The sequence below is a fragment of the Solenopsis invicta genome, chromosome 3, assembly GCF_016802725.1.
Source record: "Solenopsis invicta isolate M01_SB chromosome 3, UNIL_Sinv_3.0, whole genome shotgun sequence".
Lineage (NCBI taxonomy): Eukaryota > Metazoa > Arthropoda > Insecta > Hymenoptera > Formicidae > Solenopsis > Solenopsis invicta.
In genome coordinates, this window is record NC_052666.1 from 3,240,992 (window position 1) to 3,268,828 (window position 27,837).

The 27,837-nt window shown below is 30.0% G+C and overlaps 2 protein-coding genes across 2 annotated transcripts; both read left to right on the plus strand.

The window, feature by feature from the left end:
* Positions 1-4,141: 4,141 nt before the first annotated feature.
* Positions 4,142-26,723, plus strand: LOC105200298 (sterol O-acyltransferase 1). The gene is made up of 9 exons (XM_039446938.1): positions 4,142-4,730; positions 18,923-18,993; positions 19,214-19,347; positions 20,509-20,670; positions 21,371-21,519; positions 21,788-21,930; positions 22,390-22,553; positions 25,402-25,672; positions 26,020-26,723. The coding sequence occupies exons 1-9, from the start codon at positions 4,658-4,660 to the stop codon at positions 26,434-26,436; spliced, it is 1,584 nt and encodes a 527-aa protein (XP_039302872.1). The 5' UTR covers positions 4,142-4,657; the 3' UTR covers positions 26,437-26,723.
* On the plus strand, positions 8,343-15,402 carry LOC120357141. The gene is made up of 4 exons (XM_039446942.1): positions 8,343-8,671; positions 8,966-9,310; positions 9,411-9,541; positions 12,505-15,402. The coding sequence occupies exons 1-4, from the start codon at positions 8,344-8,346 to the stop codon at positions 12,853-12,855; spliced, it is 1,155 nt and encodes a 384-aa protein (XP_039302876.1). The 5' UTR covers position 8,343; the 3' UTR covers positions 12,856-15,402.
* Positions 26,724-27,837: the final 1,114 nt, after the last annotated feature.

A 27,837-nucleotide genomic window follows, 5' to 3' on the forward strand; every position in this document is an offset into this window, starting at 1 on the left:
TATATATATATATATTTTTTTTTTAAATTTAATATACTTTGATGCTATTAAAAATTTCTAAACATTCAAGAAAATTCGAAAGATTTTATTTTTCTAATTTTATAAATTGTTTAAGTGTAATGCATAATACAAAAATTTTTAAGAATTTTAATTTAGCATTAATTTGCATTAAGACTCCTAAATACTCTCAGCGACCACGTTTAGAAATTTTGACATTAGTGGCGAAAAATAATACGCTGAGACACTAAGAATTCTTGTGCACTATTTTTAAATGAAAATCTTGATAAAATAATATTGTAAATCATTTTAACTAATTTGTAAAATTGCTTAAAAACTATGTTTTTTCTTGACGGTTGTTTATTAACTGTCAAAAAAAGTATAGCTTTCGGACAATTTTACAAATTTATTGATTTATAGTGTTGTCATCAAAATATCTCTTTATTTAAAAATGGCACACAAGAATTGTCAGCGTCTAAGCGTGTCACATCGTATTAAAATTTGATTTAATTATAATTTATGAAATTTTGTAATTTTGCATTAAAATGGAATTGGCGGTTTCACAACTTTCAGTTTAACCTGAGTTTAATTGAACGTCTGTCAAAGTTGACGCCAGTGTTAAATCTGTATGGCACTCTACAACTCATTTTTAACCGTAGGTTACGGTAAACCTATATTCTATTTACTAAAAAACCGGAATATATGCTTTTTTCTTCTTAAACGTAAATTGTGATTGGTTAGTTGAGATTTAAAAAAAAAGGAAAAGCGTGTCGATAAAGCCCATTCTAGAGATCCTCATTACTTGAGGATCTCTAGCCCATTCTATGAGCCGTAACATAAGGCCGGTAAATATAGTTCTAATATATACGTAATTGTAAGCAGGATTGGTAAAAACTGTTTCTTTTTTTATTTTAAACAAAAATCGTCGTTTTTGCATTTAAAACAATTTGCTTCTTTTTTATTTGTTATTTTTAAGTAATTAAAACAGTACATGTTTATAAAAAAACACGTTTTAAATAAGCAATTTGGTACAGCAAAAACAATTAGGCATAGAAAACGCTTTAACATTGTAACAGTTTTGAAGACACTTAACAAAAAAAGGGAAATTGATCTTTAATGTGAGACTGAATCTGTATAACCTTATATTTGAAAGTTTTGTAAAGTAACAAAAAAAATACTATTCTTTATTAATAAAATTAAAAGTTTTTTTTTATTTTAAGTTATTAAATTTAAAAGTAAATATTTAAAGAAAATACACAATTATTATAATATAATGGCAACATATTATTATTTATTTTTTTTGTAGCTTTATATTTTTAGTTAAAAGATTATCATAAAAGATTGACATAAAAAATTGACGCTATTTTATTTATTACGTGCAATTAATATCAACAAAATTTTCATCGTCTGATTACGATAATACATGTGCATATATTGTATAAAAATTTTCAAATTTCAATAATTTTTGATATATATATATATATGTCTATATATATATATATATATATATATATATATATATACATCAGGAGCAAAATTAAGGGATCACTTATTCTGACTCCAAAAAATAGGCGTAATTTAAGAGAATGTAACTTTGTTAAAAATGATCGTAAAGAAATTAAGAAAAAAACATTTCAAAGTTTGAAATCTCTAGTTTTGTGATTAGTAAGTCATTAAACGATTTACAGATACTTTACGAAGTTACACGGATTCAAATGGGGATGCGTCAAATCTCAAAATTTTTTACAGACTTTGCAAAGCTGTACGACGCGAAATAAAAATTGCACGCAAATGCGGTTTACAGCATTTCGAAAGTGTGAATCTTTTCCTTTAATTTGCGTTTTTCTTATGCGTTGTACAATTTTTTTTTCACTGAGTTAGGCAACACTGAAGCAAAAATGACCTTTTTTGCTTCAATGTTGAATAATTCAGTGATTAAAAATCGTAAAACGCTCAACAAAAACGCTAATTAAAGGTAAAGATTTACGCTTTCGAATGCTGTAAATTGCATTTTTGTGAAATTTTTATTTCACACCGTGAAGCTTTACAAATTTCGTGAAAAAAAATTTGACAAATGTCAAAATCTTACAAAAATTTTGCCAAATGGTACAACGTAAAATAAAAATTGCACACAAATGCAGTTTATAATATTTGAAAGCGTGAATCTTTACCTTTAATTTGCGTACTTGTTGAGTTTTGTAAGATTTTTTTTCACTGAGTTCATTCAGCATTGCAGCAAAAATGGTTCCTTTTTTCAATGTTGAATAAATCGGTAAATAACAACGCTCGACAAGTACGCAAATTAAAGATAAAGATTCACGCTTTTAAATATTGTAAACTGCATTTGTGTGTGATTTTTAATTCACGTCAAATAAACTCACAAAATTTGTAATAAATTTTGCCGCATCTTTATTTTTATCCGTATAGTTAGTTTCGTAAAAAAAATCATTATATGTTTTCAAAGTTCATATTAAAAGTGTATGTAGAAACATTAAGGTATAAAATGAGTTTCGAAACATTTATTTATCGTGTTACAATCTCTTTTCGAGAGTAACTGTAGGTGATCCTTTAATTTTGCTGTTCCACGCTGTTCCTCTTTGACTCGGCCACATATAAATGACTTTATATAAAAATCAATGATAACATACATAAACCTTGTAATAAATATAATAAATTTGATAATAAATTAGTCAACAGTCAAAGGAACAGCAAATTATTAGTCATTTCTGATATTTTCTTAAAATCGGAATTTTTATTCCCTACACAACTTTTTGTAACATTTTTTCTCAAAAATCTGATTTCTGAAACATTTGTGTATTTTAATTTCAATTATATTAATAAAAATATACAATATTTTATACATATATAAACGTATGTAAATATCATACATAAACGTGTAATAAATAAAGTTTTCAAAGCGCAAATTGTTTTCATTTCATTGAATGTAGATGATTTGCAGAATCACAAGAGGATGAAATCGCAATAGAAAAAAACTGAAGAGACTTGTATCAAGTCCGTTCTCCTTATCGCTTATTACAAAACGCACCGTCATGGAGAAGGAGTTTAAAAGTCAATCAAATCATAAAAATTAGCAAGCGGATCGTTAAAGTAGTAACGAGCAATGTTGTCAAATGCGAATCGTACATATATACATCAACAATCTACATATCCTTTAAATTTTTCTACAGAAAAGACACTAGCTGAGATGTTCGAGCAAGGATGCGAGATTCGAAACGGTGAATTAATTAGGAATATAAGAAATACGTAATTATAGATTGTTTTGTTTTCACGACAATGAATTTATAATAAAGAAATTCTCGGCGTGGAAACTTTTCTTGTTAAAGAGACGGAGAGGATTACTCAATTATCACCGATTAGCGCAGTTTTTACATTTTTATTATTATATCGCCGTAATTGATTAAGACTTCATTAAGTTCACTTAACGTTAATTTAAAGATATGATTTTGTAATCTTGCTTGCTTCATTAAAATTCACAACTTCTTACTCTCTTCTGTATAAATTTACTAATCGATAATGTAATTGACGCTATATTTTCGTAAAAAAAATGTTTAAAATTGATCGATGAAAAATAATATAATGGAAAACTGAAATATCTTACACAAAAAATTAGAAGATATAAAATAGAAAATTTTTTAAATGATACCTACATTTATAACAGTATTTTAATTGAGTATGCACACAAAAAGATGATACATTAAATCTATATATTAAAAGTTTTAAAGAAATAACATTTTATTATATAAAACAAGAGCACAATGTACTTAGTTTATTAATATTATTATTTTATGTGCAAGATTATTTTCAAATTTTCATTAGATAGATAAAATTATTTTCAATCAGACTATAAATTAAAATTAGTATATCTTTTCTTTAATGTATAAGATGTATATTGCAAAATACAAAACAAAGACTGTGTTCTACGTATTCATACATGTCGTATGAAAAGACTAACATGTCTTATACATAATATATATTATGTATAAATATGTATTTTAAAACATGTGTTTCTTTTCACATCGCCCAAAACAGATGTAAGATACTAAAAATATTTTAAACACACATTTTTTTAATATTTTGATACAGATAAGCAATAATATTTATCAAGAGTTAACTTTTTCTTAATGAATTGAAAACAAATTTTTTTAATACTCGAAAGATGATAAGTCGGAGAGAGTAATGACGCACAGAAACATTTAACGTATATCAGTTCTTTCAAAGATCCATCGGTAAGAGTGCACATGTCCCACGAGTTAGATCAGTACGCACTGTATTTTATAATAAGGTGATAAGTGCGATCGAACCGATTAGTCCATCTATCTGAAGCGAAGTGTCGACACTGTTGTGATCAGAATCGAGGAACTCCTCCTAGTTGTGATCAGAATCGAGAAACTCCTCCTCCAAGCATCATCGGATTAAGTCGCATACTGGAAATTTAAGATGATAAACAATTATTAAAGAAAATTTTAATGAAAAATTTTTAATTTGTTATACATTGGATTGCGGATGTATTATGATCGAAAATTAAATCTTAGAATTTGAGAGACACTGGTTTTCTTATAAATCGATACGGAACCGTTGATTTTCTTGGAGGATATTACTAATCGCTTAAAGTGTAAGAAAAAGTTGCTCTCATTTAGTCATGAGTTCTGTTAAAGAAACTTTAAACGTTAAAGATTTTGGTGTTGCCAACGACCTCCACGACAAAGATGAAGGTAAGAAAATAACTCATCTATCGTACGATACTAAACATATGACAATTTTTTAATTTTTAGGATCAATAAATTTTGTAAATAAATCATTAAATTTAGAAAGAAAAGTTGAAGTTTCTCGATAAACATTTTTACAAATATTTTGAAACATTAGTTTTGATTTTCTCAGTTTTTCTAATTTTTTATTAAAAAAGACAGATATAAATTAATTGATTTTATTAATGCTCTTATTTATTATTAATATATTTAATATATTTATTATTATATTTATTATTATACAAAAACTAGTTATATAACACATTTAATAATTATATAATAGGGTAAAGTCGCCTTTTATGGGATAGGTTCCTAATATGAGGTAGCGAGGTTTCTACTACATTAATAAACGCATATGGTTGGTACAATCATAAACTTATTACTTTTGGGATAAAATCTATTTAGTAGAAAATTCATGATTAGATCATGCGTGCAGTCGTTGAAAAAAAATTTTTGGAATTGGATGTTGTCAAATTTTATTGCGATGAGTCTTTAAACTTTGTTTATTATAAAATAAACAAATATTTGATAATAAATTTTGCATGCAGTGATAGAGTAAAGTCGTATAATAGAAAAATACGGAATATGATTTGCTTAATTATAAATATTAGATTTATTTTGTGATCGTGAAACGCAAAGCGTGGAACTCATAATATGAGACGCTCAAAAATCCCTATTGATGGCACAGGCACACAAAATAAAAAAATTGTCATGTCCGAAAGACTACGCCTATGTATCCCTATGTATTTTGACGCCTTGTAACCGAATATGATCTCAGAATTGCTCCATTAGGTTAGGATTTTTTTATCTTCAAAAATAGGGTGATTTGAAGGAATTTTTGCCATTTTTTGAGGATAAAAAAATCCTGATTTGATGGTACAATTCTGACGTCATATTCGGTTTTAGAGCCACAAAATACATAGGAATACATACACTGAGAAAAAAATAATGTTAACCCAACTAAACGCATTTAGTTAGTTATAATTTAGTTAGTTGAAATATGTAGATGTTTAGGTCAAACATATGTCGTATTATTAACTAATACATATATTTAAAGGAACAATATGATTTTTTTGATATATTCAATTGACTGAATTATATGTCATATTAGCTTAACCAATTTACAGTAAATTCAAATAAACGATAATGTTGAAGAAAAGAAATAATAAAGTTATTGAATTAGAGTGATTCAATAATATTTATGTTTATGTCAAATGATCATCTGTATCAGATGAAATAAATATTGGTATAACCGAATAAAATATTTAGTTACTCTACGAATTAATTAATTACATATAAGCGTAAATTCAGTTATATGGAAAAAGTATTTAGTCATTTCCATGAACATTTTATTGCATGAACAAAATGTTTAGTTAATAGACTCAATTAAAGCAAACATATTTGTTGTCAATTCTATTATATCATAATTTTTGCGGAAATATATAGTGTATTATGTTAAAAAAACAGTATAGTTGAACAGATTCAGTAGAATATATCTATGTAATTACATATATATATATATACGAGTATACATAATGGTATAATGGAATTGATAACAAATATATTTAATTCAATCAGGTCTATTAACTAAATATTTTGTTCATGCAACGAAATATGCATTAAAATGACTAAATTAATTTTTCATATAACATTATTTACACTTATTCACAATTAATTGTTTCTTAGAGTAACTAAATATTTTATCCGCTTATACCAATAATTATTTCATCTGACGCAGATGATCATTTGACATAAACAAATAAGATTGAATTCCTCTAATTCATTAACATTATTATTTATTTTCTTGAACATTATCATTTATATGAATTGACTGTAAATTGGTTAAGACAATTAGATACATAATTCAGTAAATTAAATATTTTAAAACAATATTGTATATATAATTAATTGTTTCTTGAGGTAACTAAATATTTTATTTGGTTATAATACTGATTGGTCTGAAAGAATTTATTCGGCTGCCGACCAATGGCGCCAGGAGGCCCGTAGCGAGCGAAAGCGATAGCGGCGTGCCGCATGCGCAAGCACAATAGCGTTCCGATTTCGCTGAAGTACGGCTTCGTTCCCGGGGCTAAACGGAATATTCTTTGTCCTGTCGGCGTGGAGACAAATCGTTCTCCACGCAAGAATCGTGCCGATTGCCGTTGCCGTTGTCAAATCGTTAAGTCATCGTTGTACAAGTAATATAATAAAGTGCATTAAAGTTCGGTACTCCGATTGTCGTGCTTTTCACCCCTCGCCCGGTCGTTCTTAGCCATCACCGAGGCCGGTCGGGGCAGTGGAAGCCATTACAGGAGCCGTGTGTACGTGCTGAGAGTCGAGAAGTCGTGTTGGTCCAAGTCAGAATCGTGTCGAGTGTCGAGATCCTTGCCGATCGCATCGTCGTGTCGAAACTGTCGTTAAATATCGAGATATTCAATTTGAAGTCGAGGACGAGAATTATTACATATTTTTAGCTACATCTTACAGGTCCGTGCCTCGTTGGAGAGGCGCGCTGGACGCACGACTTCGCGATTCGCTTGTTTACGCAACAGCTCGATCCTGCACGGACATATCTTAGAAATATTTCCCGAGCGCGCACAAACATACGAGGCTCTTTCCTTCCTTGGTAGCAGAGCTCGAAAACAGTCCCTGGCGCCTAACCGTCACTTCAAGTGTGTATGCGTGCTATAACTTGTCTAGTGCATGTCCACGTGTTTCGGTCATTCTTCGCGAGTGATTACACATTTTATTACGTATTTTGGACGTTTCGTCAATCTATATTCGCGATGGATAATTATTCCAAGGAATTATTACAATCCTGGGATTTAGATGTTCTCATTAAACATTTTGAAGGTAGGTAATATCTTGTTTAAAGATTACAATTTGTTTTAAAAATGTATAACTTATGTTAAAAGAAAAAAAAAAGATAGCTTAAACATATCTTACAAACATATCTTACATCTTTAGAACAAAATATTTCAAATAATATATTTTCAACAAAATTTATTTACAGAATGCATTTATTTACAGAAAATTGCATCGATAAAGATGCTATAACAAATTTAACATCTGATTTAATGAAAGAACTAATTCCACAAGTCGGGCTTAAAATAAAATTTAATAAAAAATGGCAAGAGCATTTTAAGAAAATTGAAGATATAACAAATGTAGGTATACATTTAATTCTCGATTTTTTTATTAATATTTAATAATATAAAAAAGTATATAAATATATTTATGTATATGGTATAAATTGTTATAAAAAGAAGAAGAGAGGACTAATTTAAATACTACGCACACATATTCATCTGACGAAGAGAATGATGAAGTTCATAATGAAAGAGACAATGAAAATTTAATTGATAAAGAAAATTGTTTTGCTGGATCATCATATTTCGAAAATTGCAACGACCATCCGTTAAAAATATTTTAAAATTGACTACACAAGGTCGTGCAATCTTAAAATCATATGAGAGATGTAAAATATTAAGTAGAAAATGTAGAAATACAATTGTCGATCTTATTTTGTCCGAAATTTTAAATAAAATTCATGGGTACGTTTCTTTATTTAAATAATATAATGAAAGATACTTCAAAAACTATATTATTCATATATTTTAATATATGTATAATTAAATTTATAAAATTATTTTTTAGGCCACTGAAAAATGAAGATTTTAATTCGTTATCTAAGGAGATTGAAGAACTGTTTCCAACAGAAACATGTTGCACTTACTATGTGCCACCTATAGCTAAGAAGTTTTCAAGAAATAACAAATCCATAACGTCTCGTGGTAAACTTGTGGATAAATATAAAAATAAAATACGGGATTATAGAAAACTAATAGGACACAGTTTAACAGAAAGTAGTTCCACATCGACTTCAACATATAACAGTGAATTAGAAGGTAAAAAAGTTCTTGTATTAAATTATTCAAAAAATTTTCTTATATTATTCCTATTATTAAATTATTATTATATTAAATTTCATTATGTCATTGTTATTATATTATTGAAATATTATTTATATTTAAGTTTACTATATATAAATATGTTTTTTCTCTCTCTCATACCATACACACGCACATGCATGAACGCACGCACACACACAAATACGTACAATTATTTTACAATAAATATTTTTTTTTTTAAATATTGCTTTACGATAGTAAAATGTAAATATGTATTATCCATTTGTGTAGATGACTCTATAATTGGTGAAAGCATATTGTGGCTTCAGAATAATTTGTCACCATGGGAATTAGTTAAAAATCATTGGAAAATAACTGAGGCATATAGACGGAATCAAATTCAAACGTCGCAAAATAAAAGCATAGCGGAAATTTTCTCTCAGTGGCCAGTATTAAAACAACCTGCAGCACATGCTTTGATCGATGAAGATTTTAAATTTCTTAATGTAACATCAGAGGATTGTATTAATGATTGGTTTAAGTTTTTTTCCAAAATTCAAGATGTTTGTCATCTTAAAGAGGACAAAGTAACAAATGAATTACAATCTATGATTGAAACGGATAATCTAACAAATGGTAAATTTACAAAAAGTAATAACTTAAATGAATACGTCTTCCTGTGTACGCATATGTATATGCATAGTCATTAAATTATCAATTTTTAATTTTTATATAGATGCTAAAGTTATAACACAATTTCTATTGTTGCCTCATCTGATACCTCCCAAAGGAAGAATTCGCTTAAAACAAGAACACTACAAATCATCAATAAGTGAATGCAAAAATAGCATTGTATTACATGCAAAGGTATTAAATGTTTTTAAAGCTAATATTAAAGATTAATAATGTATATATTTTATCGTTTTATATATTATTTTAATTTATATTAATTTATCAATTTATATTGTTAATTTGTACATATACACTACTCAAAAGAAAATAGGGAACACTTTCCAGACACCAAAAATTAGGCTATTTTCAAATGACTGTAACTCGGTGAAAAATCATCGTAGATAAAAAATAAAAAAAGCATTTTGAAGCTTGAAGATCCAACTTTAACGCTCTATCAGCAGATTTTCAAAATTCTTTTAACTTCCTTGTCTTATGCAGTAAAAAAGCACACCCTGTTTTGTTCCTTAAAATTTCGTATTTTTGACACTTTGCAGCTCGACCAACAAATTTTTTTCGAACAATTCAAGTAAAGCTTCATAAACTACAACATTTTGCCTACAAAATGCTTTTTTTAAAATTTCTCTACGATTTTTTTTGACCGAGTTACGCTACTTTGAAGCTAAACCTGCATTTTTTACAAATGATATCCGTACTCCGTGAAAAATCATCGTAGACAAAAAATCAAAAAACCATTTTAAAGCTCGAAGTTCCAGCTTTAACATGCTGTTAATGGTTTTCAAAAATTTTCTCAATTTCTTAGTACTATGCCCCAAAAAAGATACACTGTTTTTTCCTTAAAATAACGTATTTTTAACAGCCTGTAGCTCAATAAAAAAATTTTTCTCGACAAATCCAATGCAAGTGCCATAAAGTATGACATTTTCTCTACAAAATGCTTTTATTAAAGTTTTCTCTACGATTTTTTTTGACCGAGTTACAAGACTTTGAAGATATACATTTTTTACAGTACATTTTTCCGAAAAATGACGTCTACCGCCGACATTAGCATTACCCAATGTGCACCACGTGGAGGTTGTCGGTCGGATTTTTGCACATCGTGTGTGTGTGTGTGTGTGTGTGTGTGTGTGTGTGTGTGTGTGTGCGTGCGTGCGTGCGTGCGTGCGTGCGTGCGTGTGCGTGTGCGTGTGCGTGTGCGTGTGCGTGTGTGTGTGCGTGTGCGTGTGCGTGTGCGTGTGCGTGTGCGTGTGCGTGTGCGTGTGTGTGTGTGTGTGTATGTATCACAGCAGAGATAAGGACCCCGCAGTTCGTCACTTCTGCAGTATTTAATGACTCCAAACCCTCTCTGCTGTGTGTGTATGCGCTCGCGCGCATGAGAGTTCAATAGTGTGTATTTCCTCCTCTCTGATCAATTACTGCTTGCAAGCGTTCTCGCATGATGCTCGTATACGTACTTGGCATCGACGAAATGAACGCTATGATCGACGTTGCGTTATGCCAATACGATCCTACAACGGCGGTTCCGTGATGGTGTGGGGGTGTATATCACTTACAAGACGAAGTGATCTAGTGATCCTGCCACCTCCGGCAATGACGGGTGTTCGTTATATCAACGATATTCTACGACCACACGTTTTGCTATTAAATCGAACCTGTCGGAACTTTATTTTTATGCAGGACAACGCTCGACCTCATACGGCGAATATAACGCGACGTTTTTTTCAACGACACGCAATTAGACTGTTAAATCATCCCGCCAATAGCCCGGACTTAAATCCAATCGAGCACATTTGGGATGAAATGGAACGACGATTAAGGCGTCGCGAGGAACAGCCGCGAAATTTAGAAGAATTGGGAGAAATTTTAACGGAAATTTGGCACAACATTCCGCAAGATCGTATTGCAAGATGTATAAATATGCGAGAACGCTTGCAAGCAGTAATTGATCAGAAAGGAGGAAATACACACTATTGAACTCTCATGCGCGCGAGCGCATACACACACAGCAGAGAGGGTTTGGAGTCATTAAATACTGCAGAAGTGACGAACTGCGGGGTCCTTATCTCTGCTGTGATACATACACACACAAACACGCACGCACGCACGCACGCACGCACGCACGCACGCACGCACGCACGCACGCACGCACGCACGCACGCACGCACGCACGCACGCACGCACGCACGCACGCACGCACGCACGCACGCACGCACGCACGCACGCACGCACGCACGCACGCACGCACGCACGCACGCACCACACACACACACACACACACACACACACGATGTGCAAAAATCCGACCGACAACCTCCACGTGGTGCACATTGGGTAATGCTAATGTCGGCGGTAGACGTCATTTTTCGGAAAAATGTACTGTAAAAAATGTATATCTTCAAAGTCTTGTAACTCGGTCAAAAAAAATCGTAGAGAAAACTTTAATAAAAGCATTTTGTAGAGAAAATGTCATACTTTATGGCACTTGCATTGGATTTGTCGAGAAAAATTTTTTTATTGAGCTACAGGCTGTTAAAAATACGTTATTTTAAGGAAAAAACAGTGTATCTTTTTTGGGGCATAGTACTAAGAAATTGAGAAAATTTTTGAAAACCATTAACAGCATGTTAAAGCTGGAACTTCGAGCTTTAAAATGGTTTTTTGATTTTTTGTCTACGATGATTTTTCACGGAGTACGGATATCATTTGTAAAAAATGCAGGTTTAGCTTCAAAGTAGCGTAACTCGGTCAAAAAAAATCGTAGAGAAATTTTAAAAAAAGCATTTTGTAGGCAAAATGTTGTAGTTTATGAAGCTTTACTTGAATTGTTCGAAAAAAATTTGTTGGTCGAGCTGCAAAGTGTCAAAAATACGAAATTTTAAGGAACAAAACAGGGTGTGCTTTTTTACTGCATAAGACAAGGAAGTTAAAAGAATTTTGAAAATCTGCTGATAGAGCGTTAAAGTTGGATCTTCAAGTTTCAAAATGCTTTTTTTATTTTTTATCTACGATGATTTTTCACCGAGTTACAGTCATTTGAAAATAGCCTAATTTTTGGTGTCTGGAAAGTGTTCCCTATTTTCTTTTGAGTAGTGTATATTAACATAAGAAATAAATCTAAAACAAATTAACATTATTTTTAGGTACCTGGAGATATAAGTCGTATTCAAGATAATAAAATTAAAAGAGCAGAACGTCTAGGATTGACAATACAGCCGTATATAATAGTTGTTGGCCCTAATCTTATAGAAATTAATGGATTCTACGTTTGCATTGATAAGGTATTGTATCAAGTTTCAACGGCACTAAAAGCAGTTGATTTATGTTTCAAAACTTTCCATGTATTTGATGTTAATTATCCGCCAGAAAGTGAACATATCTGGTATATCGTGCAGCTTTGTCTTTATAAAATTTCAACAAAGTATGATAAACAAATTTCCTATGTAATGCCAATTATCAATGCTTTTAAAACAGTTAATTCTACGAATGATTAATTATTGTAAACATATGAAAGTGATATGTAAAAAAATTTTTACTTCTATTTTTTATTATTGTACTTTTGCCATAACATGTATAAGTGTCCATTTTGTGTTAATAATTCTCCGACAGTTAAATTTCTTACAGCACATTTAAAATTGGCACATAGTGCATCATCGTCTACTTTCGTATGTAAGCAGCAAAATTGCATGCGTAGCTTTACAAATATATATTCATTTAAGCGACATTTAATCCAAAAGCATAATCAAAATAATAATTTGTATGTTTCACCTGGAAACTTATCTTATGATAACATTTTATGTCACGACATTATTAAATCAAATGATATTAAAGCAGATCAGTTTGAAATATATACTAATTTTGAGGAATTTTTAACGACGAAAACTTGTGAACAATTAATTACGGATCCGTTAATGACGTTAGAACAATTTGATGATATAGTCACAAAAAGGGCTGCTTTATTTGTTTCAAAATTATATTCTAATGTAGTTTTATCACGAACACTTGCACATGAAATAATACAATATGTAGACGATCTTTATAAATTAACTGTAGAAATTATTAAACGTCAATATGACTGTCAGAAGAATAAACGGAATGTACCATCAAACGTAAAAGATATGTGTATAATTCTACAAAATGCTTTTGCCGAATTCAAAACCGAACATAAAACATTAGAGTACTTTATACGACATGGATATCTTATTATGCCACAAGCTTATGATATTGCCATTATATTACATCCGAAGCGCATACAAATGCATAGAAGTATAGGTTTAGTTAATCGAGTTTTACAAATTGTTCCTTTAAAATGTCTTTTAACGAAATTTTTGCAGTTGCCAAATGTTTTTCGCATTATAACGACCCATATGTGCGAAAATAAATGTAGCAACGTATTAACTTCTATTGTTCATGGTGAAGTATGGAAACATATTGAAAAGCAGTTTGCAGAAAAATTAGTTTTGCCACTTTTACTATATTTCGACGATTTTGAAATAAATAATCCTCTTGGATCCCATGGTGGGATACATAAAATTGGTGTTGTATATTGTACTATTCCTAGTATTCCACACGAATATTCAAGTATTCTAGAAAATATCTTTTTGCTTCAAATGCATGATACGAAAGATCATGTAGAGTTTGGAAACGAACGTATATTTTTTAATCTAGTGAATCAAATCAAAGACTTAGAAACAAATGGTTTAATTATAAATGTAAATAATAAGCAGCAAAAAGTATATTTTGCTTTAGTGGGAATTATAGGAGATAATTTAGGGCTCCATACAATTTTTGGTTTTTCGAAAAGCTTCAATTCGTCACATTCATGTAGAGCCTGTTTGGCTGATAAAAGCATTCTACAAAATCAAATATTAGAAAGAACTGAAATATTAAGAACTCGTTTAAACTATGCTGCTGATTGTGCTACAAAGACTCATGGTGTCCAAGAGGAATGCATTTTTAATACAATTTCCAGTTTTCATGTCATTGAAAATATATGTTTTGATGTTATGCACGACATTTATGAAGGCATCTGTCGATATGAAATTCCAAAAATTTTACATAACTTTGTGTATGTAGAAAAGTTATTCTCTTTGCACACTTTAAATGATAGAATACGATTTTTTGATTATCCCATTAGCAATAACGAAAACATTCCACCTATTGTAACTAAAACATCATTAAAAAATGAATATCTATTGACTTCGGCATCAGAAATGTGTACTTTAGTTAAATTTTTAGGTTTAATTATCGGTGATTTAATACCCGTTAATAACAAATTCTGGGAATTGTATATAATTCTAAGAGAAATTATATGTATTATAGAGACACCAATATCAACAAGAGAAATTTGCAAACTGCTCGAGACATTAATTTCAGAACATCATAAATTATATTTACATCTTTTTAAAGAAAAATTAAAACCTAAACATCATTATATAATACATTATCCTCGAACAATATTGAAAATGGGTCCTTTGAAATTTCTTTCTTGTATGCGTTTCGAAGCTAAACATAAACAAATAAAACAAAACGCTAAGGTAGTAACATCACGGCGAAATCCTTCGTATACTTTAACACTGAAGCATCAATTAGAATTAACATATCGATTGATTAAAAATAAGGGCTTCGAAAATCGTTTTTCTCTTGGCATTGTTCTAAAGGATGCAGTGACACAGTTAGATAATTATAACAATTTTAAAAATGCACTATTTGAAGATATCAAGGAAAATTATTTTCCCGTATCATGGTTAAATATTAATGGCATTGTATATAAGCCTGGTATGATAATAGAAATAGACACAGATGGCATATTTCGTTTCTTCGGTCAAATTAAATACATTATAATAAATACTGATCAATATGTTTATTATATTTATCAAAATGTAGAAACACTAAGATTTTCGCAACATATACATGCATTTGAAGTTGCACGAACAGAAGTATGGGGTTGCATTGCCTATACAAAATTAATTTCTTTGATTCCTAATTCTTTACATGTTATGGCAGATGGTACTTATTACGTTTCTTGTACGTAATTTTTATAATTTTATTATTTTTGTTTAATATAAAAATCATTAAAATAATATGAAACTATGAAATCTTGTTTCAATCATCCTATTGAAGGCTTTTATTTTATGTATTGATTATTATGTATTTTATGTATTAAAATTTTACTTTATATTTTTATGTATACACAAGGTTTAAAAACGCTCATTTATGAATCGCATATATATTATTAGGATTAGTATTAGTTTTTGTAACACACATATGTTCACTAACGAGTGATCTAAAACATAATTTATAATTGACTAGCTTTCAATTCTTATATTTAATAACTACTACTTGAAATAAAAAATCGCAAATATTTTTATTATTAAACTTTTACAAACCTTTATGCTGCAATCTTATTATATTCAAATTTTGAGATACCTTCAGTATACATAAATATATAAAGTAAAAATCTTTAATAGGACGTTCAAAACAAAATTTCATAGTTTCATATTATTTTAATGATTTTTATATTTAATATAGTTTATATGTATATGTAACTTTATTATTAAAAGATTACTCAAGTTAAAAGATTATTACAAAATTATTATTTGTTTTATTTGAGACAGATTAACTTATTAAAAGGTATTTTTTAACAAAATGTTATAATATAAAATTGTTTTATTAGAACATAACACTGTTTGATTAAAATTACTTTTGATTTGAGTTATTATAATACTTTTGATTTGATTTGATTGAAATTATTAGTTCATAAGATTATACAATGGAAATTATTTGATTTAATCTTAAGAGACTGTTATACAGAGTGTCTCATCTATCTCGAGCATCTGAAATAATTAAAGATAAAATAATCATAATCCTATAAAATTAACTAAAGCTTAGAAATTATAAAAAATTAAATGGTTATTATTATTACACACATAAGCGAACTATTTCAGATGCCCTAGTTAGATGTGACATCCTGTATATTTAATTTTTGCAACAAGAAAACATATGTGTGTAAGTATATAAAATAATTATACATGTGTGATGCATAACATTGTATGTAGCACATAATAGTACACAATAAAAAAATATTTAAAATACAAAAATATGTTGTTCAATTTGAAAAAATATTTATTTTCCCCAAAAATAAATATAATTATATAGACATAATATTAATGTATTTGAAGTAAACATCTGATTGAAGTTAATAATTTCCTAATTCATTCAACTAAATATTCGTGATAATTAACAAAATATTTAGTAAAAACAAATTAATATTATGCAAAATAAAAAAGATATGTAATAATACAAAGAAAATATTTATTTGAGTCAATCTAACACTTGACTAATTTGAAAATATATATTGCTTCTTGAACTAAATATTTGATTACAATAAGATAATATTTATAGGAAATAGGTAAATCTTACTTTCCTTTAATATGATATTCATGAAAGTCAATACAATAATTATTTCATATAACATTCAACATGGTTAGCTCAAACAGTTTTTTATTTGAATAAAATTAATATTTTTTTTCTGTAATTATGTATTTAATTAAAATAAAATAGCTGTTATTGAATTAAATAAACAAAATGGTACATTCAATGATGTAAACATTTAAACGTAATTCAATTTTGTTAGCCCAACTAGATACGTTTTTTGATACAAATTAATTATTTTATCTATTGAGACATTATATTTTTTCTACTTAACAAATGTTTGCTTGACAGCCCGTGACCGCCGCATTTAGTTGAATGATAAAATTTTTTTTTGATTCAGCATTATTTTTTTCTCAGTGTAGGTTTAATCTCTCGGATATGACAATTTTTTTTATGTGTGGCTGTGTTATTGTTTATTCTGACTTCGAAAGCTTTCCAAAATGCTATAACAAAGTTTTTCATTGAGGACTTTTGAATTATGAGGCTTGAAGGTTATGGCTTTCAGTATTAGCACTGAGACCGTAAAATATCTCTAATAGAATTGATTTTGGAGAAAAATATTACGTAAAAGTTTTTCAGTATTGAAAGAGCTATTCGATTGGTCAACTAGATTTTGAGTCTGGAGTCTAATTTGAACCTAGTAATATCCAAGCCGATAAGACCAATTTCATATAAAAAAAAATCCTTTGTGTCTTATATTAGGAACCCTTTCTTTGAATTAGCAAAATCGGCAATTTTGACAAAAAATTTCATATACAACAAACTATAATTATTATCGACTGCTAACTTTTAGCGATAAAACTTAAATATATTTCCTATAATTTGGTTATAAAAACAGGAATTAATGGTATAAATTAAATAATTTATAAGCCTTTAAAAAAAGGTATCTCATAGGCAACTTTACCCTACATTTTTAATATTTAATATTAGCCCAAGTAGCGCAGGAGATCATTATTAATTCAAGCTAACTCATTTTTTTTTAATTTTTTATAAATTAGCGTGTAATTATCTGTTTAAAATGAACTCAAAAAGAATTTTTTTTTATTAATAATTATTGTAATATTACTAATAAAATGTAATAATTCAGTAACTGTCATATTGCAACATCGTTTAATAATAAATCTTGTAGAAATTATACGGAAATTGTACTTTGGAAGCAACCATAGATAAAAACACATTTTATGTTACAATTCGGATTTTAACTATGGCCGCCTCAATAAGGAGGTATTCCACGTCTATGTTCATATTACACTCTCAAATATGAGTTATTGAGGCGGTCATGGTTAAAATCCTAATATTCTACAGATTGCACAAATTGTCTATAAATACTTATATACAAATACATATATATTTCTCTATCTTAAATCTAAAGAGTAACTTTCAATATAATGAAATGTTATACCCAAAAGAAAAAGTTATTCGTTTTAAAGGGAAAACTATTATAATAAGCAAAACTATTATAATAAGCAAAGAGATTCCCAAAACATTATTTTTTAGATCAAAAGTGTCATCCCCATTTTTCCAGTAAAACAACATACTTTTTGAACACAATGTAATTCGTGAAAAAACAAAGTCAAAAACATTCAGAATGTCCACATATAAGTGGCCACCCTCTTTTATCTTATAAAATAACAGAGATAGACCTAATAAAAATATCAAAATATTCGGTTTGAACTAAACTTTATCATAAGTACAGTAGTTACAATAGAATTTAGTTCAAATCCTATAATATGATATTATTCTTATTGTGTCTATTTCTATTAGTTTAAAAGATAATAGGGAGTAGCCACTTATATTGGAACACTTTGTATATAAATAGATAAAATTATAAATTTAAAATAGATTTTTTTTAAATTATTAACGTAATACGTTTAAAATTAGCTAAAAAATTTCTTTAATTTCAAATTCTAATAAAGTATAAATATTAGTAATTTTTTATGTATGTGAAAAAAGGTTCAAAATTGGTAACACAAAAATGAATTCTTAAAAATACTTTACAATGAAAATAAAAAAGAATATATTTGATAATTCAGAAAGAAAGTATTATTTTTGGATTTTGTTTGCTATTTGAATATTTTTATGTCGATTTAAAATTTATTATATATATCTATGTTATTTTTTTTCTAGTGATCAATCCAAACTCGTTTACGGATGTTTTACATGAGACAATTACTGAAGTATTACACAAAAGGACACAGGTGCGAAGAAATGCTGACTTGATTCATGATTGGACATAATGAATTGTAAATTAAAGTAGTTTTATTAGGTTTATCGAACACACCGTTATGATTAAAAAAAGTTCAATGTTGTCTGAGAAGCGTCGCTCGAAGGTTTAAATCAATGAGATACAGTTTCGTAAAAAAATAACGAGTTATTGGAAAATATATTTTAATTGTTGTAAGATGTATTTCTTCATAGGAAATGAGAGATGATGTTTTGGATTTTATTAACTACCGTATTAACAACATGATGAGCGAAGTTTTGCAGAAAATTGAAGTACCTTCGGCAAAAAATGGGAATTTGTTGCACAGCACTGCGTATCGTGACAAAAAGTGAGGAATTTCATTAAAACATCATTGAAATCACAATCATCGATTTGTAAGAAAAAAGGCGTTAGAAACAGAAAATGTAAAAATCCTTCGAAAATACAAGTACAACTAAGAGATAAATTTAAAAATATTCGAAAATACATATAATAATTTTAAACTAAAAGATATCAAGGTGAGAAATAATATAATATTGTACTATAGTGCTGCATACAATAGTGTAATATTTATTAGATATTAGGAATAAAAGTTAAAATTTCAGAATTACTTTTAAACTAACTCCAATACTTTAGGAGTTATAATCAAAAATCCATTTTAAAAAAACTCTGACAAATTCAAATTTTTACATGTCGTACAGAGAACGCGTGGGCGGGAGAAAGACTCCCCATCCCCGTATTTTTTCTAACCTAACCTACCCCGTCTTAGTCGGTCCACTAATGACGTGGTGGGTGCGGGAGAGGGTGGGCTATAATTTCAAATTTAATATCGCAACATGAACAATTAAATATCCTTGGCCAAATTACAACTAAAATAGAATTAGGTTAGGTTAGAAAAAATATGGGGAGAGGGTGCGGGGAAAGGGCGGAGCCCCTCCCCGCCCAAGCATCTACATTTCACACAAAACTACTCAAACAAAAAAAACTACTAAAAAAAATTATTTTAAAACAGTTTTTCTATTATAATAACTACAGTATTGAAGTTAGATAAAATATGTATATAACCTTTTTTATAGAGCTTATCACGAGTTTCATTTTTTGTTTGACACATTTTTTTGTAAAATAAATATTTTCTGAAATAATTTAGAAAAACTGTTTTTTCTTTCTCTAAGTATATCTCGAAACTAGACGAGAGCGCCAATTAATTTATAAGAAAAAGTTGTTCAGTATCCTTGCTTCTATAACATATGTCAAGGTCAACATGATTGGAGCTGGGTCCCCTATAGTGCACAATTACCCATAACTGTAAGAATTAAAAAATATATTAGAGCGTATTTTTTCGTGGTTCTCATGATTATTTTTTAATCATTCTGTATTTGTGTTGAAAGCGTATGTTTTTTTTCTCCTGTCTATTATCATACAAGAACGTTCATCCGCGAATTCAATGAACTTACAATTAATTACATCAATGGATTACGCACTTATTACATGTTCACAATATTAATTACAGCAAAAAAGATGAGCTACCAGATAAGGAGTTTCTTGCGAGGAACTCATTGTTCACCGATCTCTTCGAAGTCTCTCACATTCGCACAGTTTACAATCTGTTCATGGTTATCTTCATACTTCTGTTTATCAACACCGTCGCATTTGACATAATGGATTCAGGAACGTAAGTTTGCAAATACAAGAAACTTGTTTTCGACTATTTCGTTATTTTGAATGAAAACCAAAAGTAATATATTGCGAAATATATAGAAATTATATTTTTTTTATAACTTTTTTATGCCAATTAAATAAATGTTTTCAGTCAAAACTTTTTAGTGCAGTTTAAAAATTTTTTAAATATTGTTATGTACCAAAATTTTAAGATATACTTTATAGTGGATCACACAATGGAATTTTGTACTGTCTCATCAATCAATATAGTACAGAAAGAATGAATTTGCTAAAATAGCTGAAAAATTTAACTAGACACAGGTCTGAAAATAATTTTGTTAAACCATCAAAAAACTTATAATGTTTAAGTTAATTACTAGAATATTAAATTTTTTGCAGAAATGCTCATACTTGAGCATCCATAGTTATTTTGATCCAACAAAATTATTTTTAGATATTTGTATTTATCTAAATTATTAGGTTTTTTAGCAAAACTGTTCTTTTCATGTGTGCACTTTTTATTTGAAATGTGATGAGTTGTTGAAGTAAACTGCATAATTATTCACTGCATCTGAAAAACTATACGCGCAATAAAAGAAGATAATTAAGATTGACTCACTTATTCTAAGTGAACCTCCGTTAGTGAATAGAGAAACCTATAATTGTTGCTATCAGCACTTCTAACTTTTTTTTTTAATTACTAATTGTTAAAGGATCCTACTCGGTGCCAATACGTTACAAATTTGTTTCGCAAAGTTCTCAACCTTTTTATATATTTGGACGTTCATGCAGGCTTCAACACTCAGTGTCTACATAGCCTTCAACCTTTGGGCGTACCAGCGACTCCGATTCTTACCAAAATGTAATCTCTTTTTAATTTAGGCATCAATTAATTGCCCTAAAATATATAACTAAAATAATATTATAAATAGTTAAATTTAAGAAATTAAAATATTTTATGTAAGATATTATTAGTTAATTAGTATCAATTCAAATATCTTCATGTAATTATCTAATTTTATTTTGTGACATTTCCTTGTGCACCATTTATCGCACTTCGTATTTACTGTTCTACATCTTTTATATTGTCAATCCAAACAGTGCAATTCAATTGCGATATCTTTTTGCAGCCTCCATCCAAAAATATTGGGATTATGGCTGGCTGTCAGCGTTTATAGCGTATGAAGTTCTCTTCTTCTATTTCCCTATCAAAGCAATATTTGATGAAGAACTTATCTCTATAGGTTGCACTACGCTGGTTATTGAAGAACAAGTACGCATTTTTAAAAACCTTGTGAAATAGCCGTGTGGAATTATCACTTTAGAGGCGAAAGATGTAAATTTTCTTACAATATATAATGTCGGAACAAATCATTTTTCTTGCATGTCGTCGCGCGTGTTTGATACAAATTATTAAAACGTATTGAAGACTTCCGATTCGTGAATTAATGAAAATCAAAAAGTCATGAAGGATCGTTTTTGCTAGAATCACAAGATGCATATAAATTAAATTGCATATTAATAAAGACATGAAAATAATAGAAGATGAAAATATAATTTACGTTTAAATAAATTTGTACTTAATAATTCGTATATGAGTAATATTTTATACGATAGAATGATTTAATGTCCTGTTTATAATATTTTAATATAAATATAATTTTTCTCACACAGCCAATAGTTGATGTTGCAGTAAGGATTTTTTTTATTCAAAGACGTTTGTTTTTTCTAGTTACGCTTGATGATGAAGAGTTGGGCTTTCGTCAGGAGCGCGGCACCCAGATTTTTGTCGTACAAACCCCACAGCGAATCTCCACAACCTAGCAGCCCCAAATTCTCACAATATTTGTACTTTCTATTCGCACCGACTCTTGTATACCGTGACGAATATCCTAGGTAAAGATATTTTAATGTTTTGCGATTTTTTAGCAGCTAGCATTCTCTTTTAATTGTACAATAAGTTAAAAAATTTTAACTGTGTAATTACCTTTAATTATATAATTATCAATTTTAACTTGATATTTGGTTGCCGTTAAAAGCAGTTTAAGAAACTTTGAAGAAGACTTTGAAAACCGTTTGCAAAATGATATATATATATATATACGAGGTGTGTTCAAAAAGTATCGCGAATTTTGAATTTTCGCGGGTTACGTATATTCGAATTTCGATCTTTTTGTGGCGTTATGTTGGTACTCATGTCTCTCACTTATGCCGACAAGCTCGGCCATTTTGAATGTTCACTTAATTGTTGACAGCTGCTTTGCTTGCACGTGTTTTGGATCGTCTTCGATTTTTACCTATTCAAAAAAATGGATCAAAGAACCTGTATCAAATTTTGTGTGAAAAACGAAATTAAGTGCGCGGATGCATTCCGAATGTTGACTGTGGCATACGGAGAAGCTACCTTGGACCGAAGCAACGTTTATCGGTGGTACAAAATGTTCTCAGAAGGTCGAGAAGATGTGAACGACGAAGAGCGTGCCGGACGCCCGAGCACTTCAACAACAGACGAAAAAATTAATGAAGTGGAGAAAATGGTATTGGCCAATCGTCGAATCACCGTTAGAGAAGTTGCTGAGGACCTAAACATATCGATTGGCTCGTGCCATTCGATTTTTATCAATGATTTGGGCATGAGACGGGTCGCCGCGAAATTCGTACCAAAATTGCTCAATTGCGACCAAAAACAGCATCGCATGAACATTGCTAATGAGATGTTGGACTCTGTCCGCGACGACCCAAATTTGCTCCAGAGGGTTATAACTGGTGACGAATCGTGGGTTTATGGTTATGACGTGGAAACCAAAGCTCAATCATCTCAATGGAAGCTGCCGCACGAACCAAGACCGAAAAAAGCGCGCCAAGTTCGGTCGAATGTGAAAGTTTTGCTGACAGTTTTCTTCGATTGCAGGGGCGTGGTGCATCATGAGTTCTTGCCACAGGGTAGAACGGTCAATAAGGAATATTACCTGCAAGTTATGCGCAATTTGCGCGAAGCAATCCGCCAGAAACGCCCGGATTTGTGGAAGAACAAAAATTGGCTTTTGCACCACGATAACGCCCCTGCTCACACATCGTTGCTTGTGCGCGACTTTTTGGCCAAAAACAACACACTAATGATGCCGCAGCCACCGTATTCCCCAGATCTGGCCCCCTGTGACTTTTTCTTGTTCCCTAAACTGAAGAGGCCCATGAAAGGACGACGTTACGCTACGCTTGACGAGATAAAGACGGCATCGAAGGAGGAGCTGAACAAGATAAAAAAAAATGATTTTTTGAAGTGCTTCGAAGATTGGAAAAACCGTTGGCACAAGTGTATAATATCTCATGGGGATTACTTTGAAGGGGACAAAATAGATATTCATGAATAAATAAATAATTTTTGAAAAAACACAAAATTCGCGATACTTTTTGAACACACCTCGTATTTATATATTATCGGAAAAAACAATTTTACTACAGCATCTAAAAATTCAATTACACTGACAAGAAAAGTGTCAAACGTAGCAAAGTGTCACATCCCGATTTAATGAAACTTTACATACATTTAGATAACATAATTAGATGATTTTAGAAAATATCATTTGCGGCGAATATACGGTTTCAAGGGGTGAAATCATCCCTTATATGTAGAGCGGTTTTCAGCTTTTTCCATTATATCACGAAAACTATTCGAGATATCAAAAAATATTTTATACAAAAGATTTACAATAAAATTACTTTTATTTATTTATGTCAATAATATTTTTTTAGACTAATTCTTTAAACAATTATTTTTTTTTTATTTTAAAGAAAAATTACTTTTTTTTAAATGTTATTAACGTGAATAAATAGAGGTAATTTTATTGTAAATTTTTTGTATAAAATATTTTTTGATATCTCGAAAATTTGTCAAAATATAACGGAAAAGGCTGAAAACCGGTATACACATAAGGGATGATTTCACTCCTTGAAACCGTATATTTGCCGCAACTGATATTTTCTAAAATCATGTAATTATGTTACCTAAATGTATAGAAAATTTCATTAAAATCGGGGTGTGACATTTCGCGAGGTTCCCTTGTGAAAGAAATATTTAGTGAGGATAGACCAAATGTTACATAGTGATCAAATAAATTTTATAATTGTAATTATTAAACATATAGTTGTTTTGATAAAACAATGTAACTTTAACTAAATAATTGATTTTATACAACTTATGTCTAAACGTTTCGTTAAATGTGACTAAATTTTTGATATCAGTAACTGTAACTGTAGAAGTACAAAATTTGTTTGATCAATATTTAATTAAACATTTGATATTATTTCTCATTATTAGTATAGATACAGATTAGAAAATAACTTCATGATGGATCATCGAAATAATTATGTTGCAGCAACAGTTTTAATATTCTAGAAGATAACTAGCAACTAAATTAAACATCTAATACAATTTTTTTTTTATGATTTAACGAATTATCCAGCGAACAATATGATATTTTAATGTACGTCTTAATATTAGAGACATCATTCATTATTAAAATGTCATTAGACATTTTTTTGTTGCTGAGTAATTTCAGGTCTGTAATTTCAGTAAAATTGTTTCTTCCTGTACAAAATGTCTTTAATCTTCGATAATGTAATTTGAGAAGATATTTTTAAGTTTTCAAATTTGTCTTAATATTTAAACAAAATTATATTATATTAATGATATCAAATTAAAATTAAGAGATTTCAGAAGATGTATTTGAACTGATTTTCTTAGGACAAAAAGAATTAGGTGGACGATGGTAATTTGGAATTTTGTTGAAGTCGTCATTGCGTTCATGTTTTTCATCTTTAACATAGAACATCTCGTATTACCTGTTTATTACGCGTTCGATGTACAACTGGAAATAAAATGGTTTTTCAAGAATATCATCAAATTTAGTATCTCCGGCATTTTGACCTTCATCACCGGACAATATCTTTTTCTACACGCGTGGATGAACGCCTGGGCAGAAATGCTGCGATTTGCTGACCGATTATTTTACAGGGTGAATATACTCGCTTTTAATACTTAATTTATGTTGTTAAAATTACACATAAGATGTGCAAATATCTTTTACGACATATGTCGCAGTGATAGCTTCAATGCGACAGTTTCAACATTTGTACGATATTATGTATTGTTAAGGTATGTAATATAGCTTTCAAATAAAGAAACGGTTGATTCAGGGTGCTGATGATTGACATCACGTGAATTACGTGGAAAGCTATCAAAATATCAATTTAAATAAACTTTGCCGGGTCAAAGAGTTTTAGACCAGAAATCGAATCTCTTACTTTGCAAAGACCTTATCTTGCTATTCGCTATTCAACATCGAACTCATTTGAATTACAGGACTGGTGGAATAGTACGACTTATGCCCAGTATTACCGCACGTGGAACATAGTTGTGCACGACTGGTTGTACACGTATATCTACAAGGACATGTACGAGATTGTTGTGCCGCGCAATCGAATGCTGTCAGCCGCTGCCGTATTCTTTGCATCCGCTGTCGTTCACGAATACGCACTCACGTTCATATTCCGTTTCTTCTATCCGGTAATACTTATCTTATTTGGCGGCGTCGGCTTCGCCTTTTTTTTCGTCCGCAAGTACATCACCAGCAATGTTTTTATGTGGATGTCTTGGACCCTTGGCACCGGCATTATGGTTTGCTTATACACGATGGAGATCTACGCCCGATGGAACAATTGTTCACCTTACCCCAATTATTATCTAGATTTACTCATACCGCGAAGTTGGAGCTGTTAAGAGTAGTTTAATCCGTAGATTGTGCCATTCGCGTTGACAGTAAAATCTTATTATGAGACGATATATTTTCCTATGCTTTACCCTTAAAAGAAAAGAACTAATAAAATGTTTCAATAAATTAATTGATGAAACATATATTATCAGTTAGTAATACAGTGATCAGTTAATTGAAACATTTTGTTAGGTTTTTTCTTTAATATCATTAGTTATTGATATAACAAATAATATTTATTGAATTATTTTTTCTTCTGGCTGGTATTAAAGACTATTGATGAAGATTGTTGCTAGAATGATTGATTCATTTATTTATTATTTTAAGTTTCTCGTATCTTTGTATAAAAAGATTTTATTTTAGTTCAGTGTGAAAGGACTCATTTTTCAATAACGCTGTTTAAACTGTCATTTCTGAGATATAGATTAGAAAGAAAAATGTCAAAAAATATTGATTAGAACCAAAGTTATAGCATTTCAAAAAATTGCAGAGGTCTCCCAGATCCTTGTATTGTTTTAAGAATTAAGAGTGACATGAAGAAAACCTAGTCGTCAAAAATGTCAAGAGGTCTAATGATATGTAATAAAACGCAATTAACATGGTTTTTGTGGTAAAGAATTTGTAATAAAAAAATCTTTGACTCCGACGTTTTTCTTATCAAACAGACGTCACAGATGGAATTAGTCGTTTAACTTTCACGTTTTTAGTATCAAGAGATGCGGTAGCGACTCGTGCTAAGTACATTTTTTTCATCCTTTTACGTAAAAGACGCTACTGCATATCATTTACAGGAACACAGTTTTTTACAAATAAGTAGTTGATTTTCTTAAACAAATTAATGTTATTAAAAAGTGAATATAGTGAAGAAAAGTATCGATTTTTCCGAGTACAATGACACAATGATATCCGTAAGTGCATTTGATGCTAAGATATAAAATAAACATGTATTTTTCAGCCTGATTTATGTTATTCAGATACGTTGTCGTCGTCGTCGTCGTCGTCGTCTCCTCCATCTTCAAAATTTTGGTTTGTCCCTTTGGTCTAAGTATACACAACTCGAATGGGGAACTGTACGAGGATGAATCCAACGGGGGTGAATAGTGATCCTCAAGTACTGTAACATTGATCTTCAGTATTAACCCTGTATCACCAACCCTTATAAAGTTATTCGATGAAATCTTCGTAATATTTCAGATTTGTCCCATTTGACAGTAATTTTAAAAAGATATACGAATATATATAATTCTTCAAAGACTTGGTCTCTTTCCCTCTCTCTCTCTCCCCTCCCCTCCTTCCCTCCTCTCCTTTTCTCCCTCCTTTCCTCCTTCCTTCCCTCCCCCCTCCTTCTCTCTCCCCCCCCCTTTCTTCCTCTTCCCCACTCCTTTCTCTTTCACAGTGTCGAAAGTCGC